Consider the following 10,320-nt stretch of genomic DNA (forward strand, 5'->3'; position numbering starts at 1 on the left):
GTATTTTATAGTTCAATAAAATTAGGATTTCATTCTGCAAATTAAGAATTTTCTCCCACCAAAAAATTATAGTTTGACGCGTCCTTGGAAACCATATTTTTTACCATAAGCTTCATTGTGTTTAACTGCTATTTTTTTGTTCTTTTAAGATATGATGTGACCGCTCTAGAGGATTTGTCATGCACCGATATTGAGTGTAAGTGGAGCGAAAAAAAAAGCTCCATAAAACAACAGTACAATCCCTCTTTGCCTGTACAAGATTTTTGCTGCGTGAAAAGGAGGAAACAAAGCCTGAGGTTCTCTGAGGAAGAAGAAATTTCTATCTCTGAGCAGTTGCTTTCTGCATGCCCCGAATCGGCTGTTGCAAGGCACCGAGCTGCAGCATTTGATGAAATTGTTTTACAGATGCCAGACAAAGAGAAGTAAGTGCTACAAGTTATTCAGGGAGATATCATAGTTCTAGATTTTTCAATGTATCATCAGCAGACTAATATTAAAAGTAGCAAGATAATTTTACTTTAAACTTGAGCAAAACAGTCAAACCTTTTTGTCTCAAACCTGCCCATCTCAAAAACCTCTACACGTGGAAATTTTTCATTTTCCCTGCATTTCTAGAATAAATTTAATGTTTTCCAGCCTTGTTTATCTTGAATAAATGTTCCCAAACACCTGTACATCTTAAGTTTTTGCTGCACTTTCAAAGTTGATATTGAGCAATCATCAAAAGCAGAAATTAGAGGCAAAAGATATTTTTTCTAATATTAGCAGTCATACGCTCAACCAAATCTTGTACAACATGAATCTTAGGGAAGACTATGTATGATCTAGGATCGGGGGAAATTTGAGCTATCTGGGTAAAATGTAAATATCAGGGCTGTTTTTTACGTTTTGTCTCCCATTTTATGCTTTTGGAAATCCGATAGTGTCGCCTATGTAAAACTCCTCTGCTTTGTTCAGAATGTAATTCTATCACTTGAACGAACATCACTAACTTTGTATTTTCCATTATTTTCAATATTTGTTTTTTTATATTATGTTGTAGCGATCTTTTTCAATCCTCATTTTGGCATTTCCATTTTAAAATGTCAATTTAGTTGCATTCCAATTCAAACCTCTCGTAAAAAGTAATATTAATCTTTATCAGTGCTCATCTTAATTTTTTGAAGATTTTAGAAATAAAAATTGACTGAGAAGGCTATTGAATACATAATCATAAAATTCTGATGCTCGGACAGTTGTCTGAAAATTTCAGCAGTCTTATCAGTTAATTTAATAATTTAAATATTGATGCTGCATAGAAAAAGCTGCAAGTTCAGTCTATAAGTTTTTAATGTTCCATTTTTTCTATTCCAAAATTTTCTGCATCAAAAGTAATATAGAATAAATTTCAACTGATGCCTTTAACATGTAGTAAAATTTTAGGGAAATTATCAGGTTAATTTCATGTATTACTTTTGCAGTACAATTAACGGCCTATTAGAAAAACATCATGCAGAAATCTTCAACTTTCCAATCGTTGTTTCTTGCATGACACATGAGGAAATAACCGAGAAGGAAACTGTAAGTCCATTTCATTATCTTTGTTTCTATTAGCTAGCAACTTTTTTTGCAATCATGTGTATACTGATCTTTCTTCTTTCTTGTTATATATACGAGGGTTGTCTGAAAAGTTTCCGACCTTGATATGAAGATGGCAGCACTAGTACTTTAAAGTGGGGTGTCCTTAATCAGACGTTCTTTGCTTGATAGCCATTTTTATGAGTTGACAGTTTTTGTGAAAATGGAAAAAATAGAGTATCGAGCTGTCATTCGCTACTTGTTTTTGAAAGGGAATACGCCTGCTGGACACCCACCCTACTCACCAGACCTGGCCCCTAGTGACTTTTTCTTGTTCCCTAAGCTGAAAGAAGCTCTTGGGGGACAAAGGTTCTCTTCAAATGAAGAGGTTATCAACTTTGTAAACAGCTAATTCGAAGAGAAAGATTCATCGTAGTATTTGGAGGGGTTAAAAGGATGGGAGCATCGCTGGATCAAGTGTGTGGACTTACAAGGAGACTATGTTGAAAAATAAAAGTCAGCTTGGAAGGTAAATATCGTTTTTCTTTGTTAGGTCGGAAACTTTTCATACAACCCTCGTATATATATTTGACGAATGAATTTGCATCAGAATTTGTTCTGTGTCTGATAATATTGAATGGTATACGACAAAGGTTTTGTGTATGACATTCGATCAATTCCTCTGTAGTAGTTTTTTAGTGTAGACATACTACTTGTTTGGAGTTGTATCCTTTTTATTTGGTTTGTTTTTTTAAGATGTGCTGTAACCAAATATTTGGTTACATTTTATAAGCTCTAATAGTGTATCTTTATTTTATGATAATTTTAAACAGAAAATGTTTATTTATTTTGTGTCTTTTGTGAAAAGTCAGCAAATTAAATTAGTGAATGATTAATTTATTATGCTTTGTTATCAGTAATTCTGCATAAATTGATTATTAATTTATTTCCTTGTGTATAATAACAAAGTTCATGCAGATCCTTAAAAGTGCTTCATTTCAGTGATTTGTTGGCCATTTAAAGTTCTTAATTTTGAACAAATATTCATATTTATTTTTGCAAGACGCTTTTTTGTTTTTACTTTTTATGAAGGAAAAAATTGTATGTGCTTACCTTTATTCTCCATCATATTTCCTCCCTTTCTTTAATTTAAAAGTTTATCAGTTATTTTCTTTTACTGAAATTGGAATTTTCTCGAGGAACGAATTAGATATGCTGAAGGGGAAAGGGAACAAGATATTTTAGATGAGGCCAGTTAGTACTAAAAAACCTCGTATTGTAGACAATTTTATAAGTGTACATATGTATATTTAGGACTCATTAAGTGTGAGTGATTTTATCAATTATTTTGTTGTATTTTTAAGTGATTTCATGCCATTTTAACATGTTTCTTTTTTTTCTTTCCTTGAATGATCTTAAAAATATGAATAGTTTAGATCCTTTGGTGATAAAAATTTGTGGGCATTTTGATTTATTTCATTAATATAGAAAATGAAGTAATAACAGGTATTGATTTCCATTTATTAATTCGAACATCTTACCTCCATATTGTTGTTTCAAGTACTTTAAAGTTCTAACGTGATTTCAATTCTCGCATAAGAACAATGTTTTTGCAACAGTTTTTGAATAAATTGCAAAAGTTATACAATTTTATGGAATTTTACTAAACATTAATGATAATTATATATTGATGTAAAGAGAGAGAGAAAACACTGATCGAGTGTTGTGAAAAATAAATTGTGATAACCCTAAAAATACTTTCTGGTTGTGCCTGTTTCTTTTACTGAAATTTTGAAGTTTCTATGAATTACTAAGGAAAACTGCTTATCCTAGTTATGTTTTGGAATACCTCTTTGTATGTAACAAATATGCGTAAGCTAAGTAGTTGGTGTACAAATTATTGAACATAAAAATAAAAAATTCTATAATGTTAGTACTGTCACAATTTTTCTCGCGTTTTTTTTTTTTTTTTTTTTTTTTTGAGCTATGTAAAGAAGGGACAAAACCTGAACTGGCATCATCTTACTGCCGAGATTAGGATCTGTGTAGCCTTCACAATGCTGCAAGGTTAGGTTTGCCCAACAAAAAGTATTTCCTAAAAATTTCCTTCCCTCTCTAGCATAGTAAAAAATTAAAAAAAGTCTCATGGCATTTATTCTCATTTATTTCAGGATTTTTACAGAAATAATGTCATGATAACAAAGGAGGCTGCCATACAGTTGGAGAAAGAGACAAGAGGGCAAGGCCATGGCAAACAACGTGACATGTGGTTGCAAGCCCGTAAGATAAGAATAACAGGCTCCAATTCTTATGGGCTATATACTTATGGTTCCCGGAAAAATTCTAACTGGAAACAAAAAATTCACAATACAGTCAATAACAGTTTTATGGGCAACGCTAGTACCAAATATGGGTCCAAAGCTGAAAGAATCTGCAAGGAATTCCTAAAAGAAACACAACAAGTGATAGACTGTGGTCTTCTTGTCCATCCTTCGGAGCCATGGATGGGCTGCAGTCCTGATGGACTTATCTTATACAATGGAGAAGTCTGCCTCTTAGAAATCAAATGTCCAGTTCTAGGAAAAAGTGAAACAGCTCTTCGTGTAATTCCAACTGTTGATTACGTTAATGTTGTTGATAATGAGTATAAACTCAAAAAAAGACATACTTATTATGGTCAAGTCCAGCTTGGTCTATTTTTAACATCGACCAAATCATGCCTTTTTGTGATTTTTTGCACATATGACAAGTCATATATTTCTGTCAAAGTGGATTATGATGCTGATTTCTTAGAAAAATATTTAAAGAAATTGAAAAATGTATATTTCAATCAGTTTTTACCATTTTTTAATGTGTAGTTTGCAGATTAGAATATAAGAGTGTAAATATGTAAATATATAAGAGTGTAAATAATGTAAATACATCCCTTGGGGGAGCCTGTAACCCCTAGAGGGCGCGTCCCCGGGTAGCGGATAGGGGAATGCCTTCATTGGTTCTCCAATGGGTGGTACAAGGGAAATAAAATACTTTCCGCGGACCAACAGGTAGAAGTGCAATCTCTCCAAAGCAATGACAGACACTTTTGTATCTATAATGGTAAAGTTGTGCACATTGCCAAGGCAGTCATCTTACATACAGCAAAGTTAAACTGTCAAAAATCTGGCTAAAGCAGACAAATTAACGTCATTTTCATATTGGTTAAATGGATGGTGACTTAAATGCAAGTACCAACTTTAATTTTTACGGAAAATTTTAGCTAGGCTAATGTATTGGCATACAGCGAGCGAGCAAAGCGAGCTTGGATCACGAGGCGAGCGATACCGAGCAGGGGGCGGTATCCCCCTAGTTTCCTTATAAATGTATTATGTATCTTTTATCATAAGTATTCTTGTTCATAAGAATAATAAATATTAATGTATCTCATTATTCTTATATTTTTGCTCCCCTTTACCTTACTAATAAAACTTCCCATGTACACAGAAATGCATAGTCAACATTCAAAACTGATTTCGTTATAAAAAGGTAAGGTATGTTCCAGAATTTCAAATGTTTGTTACAGTTGAAAGTTAATTGTAAATTACTTTCTATGGGAAAGAAAGTTTTCAATGTATTTTTTAAATTGGTAAATCAGACCTTTTTACATTTTGCTTCCTTTTCAGAAATTTTTTCTTTGTTGATGTTTTGGATATTGTCTTTTTCTATCCAAATTCTATATTGGACATAGTATTTTTGGATATAGTCTGTAGCTCACTTTTGCAATGAATTATTAGATTTCTTTTTCATTCTCTAAACGCTCTCATCCCTGGCCATTTATTGTAAATAAAAGCTTACATTTTGATGAATGTGTATGTTTTATTGTATCGAAAACAAACAGCAATTGAAGAAAAAGTTACTGTACAAAGTAATAAACAATAGGTTATAAAAGTATAAACACAAACCAAAAATTTAAACTTGCAATGGACAGGGGTCATAGCAAGTGAGAGAAAATGAATAAGAGTTTAAAAGGGAAAATAGAGCAGTGTGGTAGAGAAATATAAGATCTAATACGTTTGCAGCACATGTACAAAAAAAAGAAAAGGGGGAAACCGCTATTATCAATACAATTTTACAATGCATTCAGTCACAGCAATGATAAGAGTAACATATATTCTTGAGAGCCAATGTATCCTTGTAACCACAGGAATTAGTTAAAGTGAAACAGTTGAACAAGAAAATAAACCCTCTGAGCACATTTGGAAAATCACCAGAATCCTACTACATTGGCCCCTGCTTATATGAATTCCACATACAATTTAAGAGAACTTCATTCAATTTTTAGTCAAACGAGACATTATTAGAAAACACCGTTCTTTATCAAAATATCTACTTTCTGATTATCTAAAGCGTTTTATTGTAAAACAAAAAATTTTTAAAAAAAATCAAATTTTAACTAATGTGTTTTCAAAAATGCATCTCTTATTGATTGCTAAAAAGATAATTAAAGACGCTCCGTTTTCAATGTCAAAAGCAGAGTATTTGAACTCCATGTAAGATTATATGCAACAAAATTAAAAGTTTTTACAACATTTACAGCAGAACACTTAAAGTTAACACATGATACTATTAAAATTTCACAAAGTAAATTCATTAAAAGAAAAAGTTAATTGATAAAAAAAAGCATGTTAAACGTTGCAAGTAAAATCATCTATATTTTGTATATATTGCCAATATGAATGAGTGCAGAGGATAAAGAAGAAAGAAACGGATCAAAGATTTTTGCATTTTTGGGCAGCAGTTAACATCTGAATAAAATAATACAGGAGTTAGCAAGAAAATATGTAACTACGACCCCTGAATAAACAAATACAATTTAGTATAACATGTTCTGTTTAATGAAGAATAATACAGAATTTACTACTAATGCAGTTAGCATGTTTAAAGCCCCGAAGGCAATCAGTAAAAAAATCGGTCTTTGTCATAAACATGGATAAAAAATCAAAGCAAAATCATACTATTTTTAAAGATAATTTATAATGAAATAATAGTTTTAACATACAAAAAAACAAGCTTTTGTAACAAAATATACTAAAAAGTAAACAATAATCTTTGGATGATAATAGTATATAGAGTAATAACTGACTAAACTTTTACTTTTAATGTAATTAAAAAAAGGGTGGAGTACCGTCAACATTTTTGCATGAACAACAAAAGGAAGAAATTTAAGACAACCGACAAGAAGCCCCTCGCACTTTTTATCATTACGTCAAAATTAAGTGTTAGGTAAATTTCTTTATATACTTATCTTCCAAAGATTTACTTTTTAGTTCATTTTGCTACAAATATCTGTGGTTTAAATTATTTATTGAATCTGATATCAGCAAGTGTTGGTGAACCTAAGTTCACCAACCCTGCAACAATTACCAATATGTCATCAAAAAGTGGAAGTAAATTCCAGGGTAATTGATTGTTTAAGAGCTGAAAAACTTTGATTCGCTGGATAACCCTTTCTACGTGGACACGAGCGGCAGCAATTTCTTTTGTAGCTTTAGATTCCTCTGCAGAAAATTGCTCTTTATCCTTTAAAAAGGGTGGTTGAATCAGCTTAATATAATTCTCATCACAAATGTCTTGAATCAGAAATCCTTTGTCTGCCATAACACTGTCCCTAGTGGGGCACAAAAAATTGATGATTGCACTTTCCTTAAAAATTGCTTTGTCTGAGGCTCTACCCCCATATCCTTTTCCAATATATGAAATTATGCCTCCTGGTGTAACTCCTACCATAACTTTGACAGTTTGGTTTTTTTTATAATAGGAATATGTCGTAACTCTACATGTTAAACATTTGGGTTTTTGCACATAAATTTCAGTGCAATCAACAACAACTTTGCAGTTTGGAAAACTTGAGAAACATCTTGGCATATTTCTGGAAATTTCTTCCAGATCGGGAAATTTCACAACACTGTTCAAAAGAGCAGCCAATCTCAGTACACAATTTTCAAAAATGTTCTTGCATGTTCGTGGAGTGCAGCCAAATAAAGCAGCTAAGACTACAAATCTGATATTCACCCGTATGCGCATCATTGTCAAAACTAGTTCTTCTTTGGCTGTCAATGAATGATTGCTTCTTGATCTTGGAAATTTGTTTTCAAAAAGATCAACCAATTTTCTCAACAGTGAGTTGGAATTAATCCCAGTCAAAGAATTAATAGCAGATTCTGATAAGGCATCAATTTTGAAGGGTCTGCAATCTAAATCGCCAGAGGTCCCTCCAACACAAGCGTCAACAAGCCGCACGGGTTCTTCCTGCTGACTAGAAGAAGGGAGAATATTTGCCAGCTCTAGCATGGCTTCTGCTATATTTATTTCTTCCTCATTAAAGCTATCATCTAAGCAGAAGTGCTGTGCAGGTGGTATCTCCTCTCCAGCTACGGCATGTTCATTTTTCTTCCTAAGAGAGAAGAAAAAATAATCAAATAATGAAGATTACACTTCCAGCTTGAAGGAAATCATGTTTGGGGGGGGGGGGGGGTGATAAAAAAATAAAAAGACTTATATAGCATTCTTATTAGAATTAAACTTATGACTCTGTGACTTTGACAGTGGCGTACATAGTACCCTGCTCCCCGCAACCCCTTATGTTTGAGGGAGCACAAGAGACATGGGGGTGCAAGCTCTGAAAAAATTACAATAAGTTTGGATAAAAAAAATATTTTTTATTCTGTGGGAGGGAGGCCCACCTATAAATCTCGTGGGGGGGGGGAGCACCAAAGTCTATGTACACTACAGGACTTTTGACATTCAATAAAATAGAACAGCACTTGACAACTTTTTTTGATAAAAAATTTCGAGTTTTAAACTACAGGTTCCCCGAACTTGGGTTCAAGAAAAAAAAACTTTAAATTTCAGAGTCAAGAGTCACTAAATGGAAGCCTGTTTGTAGATTTACCATCAAATGCATGGAATTGGTTCAGTTTAACAAATTTCTTAACAAGGAATCAATTTGAATTGAGAGTTGACTCTTTAAACAAAAATGGAGCTGAATAAGCAGCAAAAGTATTCCGAGGGAGCAGTGAAAGAAGTGGCCGTTGCTTATTTATAAGAAAATATCATTCAAAGGAAGTAGATGGGTAAAAATTTAACACAAATGAAGCTTTTTAAAGAAGGATATTACTTCTAAAATTGTTGAAATTCTGAGCATAAAATTGAATCAGAAAATTCTCTTGCAGCAGTCAGACCTGTCGTTTAGAAGGGTCAAGAGAGAGGTCAACTGCCAGCCTCCGGATTCTAAAAAGTAATCTTTTAACACATTAGTGGGGATGGTTTTTGCTGCTTTCCAACAAAATGTCCATACTATGTACAGCAGAACTTTACTTTTTCACATTGTTTACACTGAATAGTTTTAGTTTAGTATTTTTCTTTTTAATGAACATTTTAAAAATAATTATTTAACAATATAAATTTATTGACCTGAAGTACAAGTTCAAAAAAACAAACTCGGTGTTGGGTCTCAAGCTGTGGATTGAAGAGTTAACTACAGGATGAATGTATTTTTAAAACATAAAAAGTATAGAAGAAACAAACCTTAATATATTGGCATAACTTGAATTTCTCTTAATGCGAATTTCAGTTTGCTTTGCAATTCTCACTGAAGTATTGGCAGAACCCACCGGCAAGCACAATGATGGGACAACATTCATTCTCATCTTCCTTTTAAGGCTAGACTCTGTAGAGAAAAAAAATCCCATTAATTTATTGCTTAATCAAAATATAATTATAACAGAATAAGTAATGGGCCATTTCCGAGTATTTTTTCCAGAGTCTGCAACATCACACTTTTTTTTACGAAAACTGGTTGTTTTGCACATTTTATTTTGAGTTAGACCTATCAACACACAAACTCCGAATAAAACAAGGTGCTAACCAAACAGTGAATTAAACAGTTATGGCAAAAAAAGTCTCATGTCATAGATGCTACATTTGGACAAAGTACTTTGAAATGGCCCAAGAGCAATAGGTGGGACAAAGAAGATTACTTTGCTACCCTTTTGTTTAGCCCTTGCCCCCAGGCAAGCGTTCTACAAACATCAAGCTTTGTCACAATAGGCTTATGCTTTTCATAGTAGTTAATGTAGGAATATTAGCTATATTATTTGATAAAACAAAAATTTGCGACGACACAGCTATCACATAAGAGATGAAAAATGTATTGGGTAGGCACATCATTTTAATTTCCCCCTGTCAGAGAGTTCACTCAACTCAATTCAAACAGTACATTGAAAAAAAAAAAGACCCTTCCCCCACCCTCTCTTACTAACCTGTACAAAAATTCAACCGTCATACAAATAAATTAGTAAAGGAAATTCTTTCTGATAAAATGATTATTGGTTTTTACTATGCAAATAAAAATCAGTTTCAATAGAGGAAAATTGATAAAAGTCGAATTCTACTCTTCAAGTAACTTAAATTAGCAATAAGCAGTGTCTATTATACTACAGAAATACAGTGAAACACCTCCTAACGGACACCCCTCTTATGCGGACAATTTTTAATTCCCCAGTTCCAATGCAACTAACATTATTAAACCCCTGTCCTGCGGACACCTCTCTATTGCAGACGAAAAAAAACTGTCCCGTTATGTCCGCATTAGAGGGATTTTACTGTATAAAATTTCTCCATGTAGCGGATTTTTATTAAAAAAAATATTTTTAGAACAGGAGATTAGCAAATATATTCAAAAAAAAAAAAAAAAAAAAAGAAAGAGAGATCATTAAAGCTGACAGA

General features: G+C 32.8%; 1 protein-coding gene across 1 annotated transcript; it reads left to right on the top strand.

Annotated features, from left to right (window-relative positions):
- The first annotated feature begins 235 nt into the window (after positions 1 to 235).
- LOC129218545 (uncharacterized) lies at positions 236 to 6,256 on the top strand. Its single transcript, XM_054852845.1, has 3 exons — positions 236 to 422; positions 1,461 to 1,560; positions 3,729 to 6,256. The coding sequence occupies exons 1-3, from the start codon at positions 406 to 408 to the stop codon at positions 4,413 to 4,415; spliced, it is 804 nt and encodes a 267-aa protein (XP_054708820.1). The 5' UTR covers positions 236 to 405; the 3' UTR covers positions 4,416 to 6,256.
- Positions 6,257 to 10,320: the final 4,064 nt, after the last annotated feature.

The sequence above is a fragment of the Uloborus diversus genome, chromosome 3, assembly GCF_026930045.1.
Source record: "Uloborus diversus isolate 005 chromosome 3, Udiv.v.3.1, whole genome shotgun sequence".
Lineage (NCBI taxonomy): Eukaryota > Metazoa > Arthropoda > Arachnida > Araneae > Uloboridae > Uloborus > Uloborus diversus.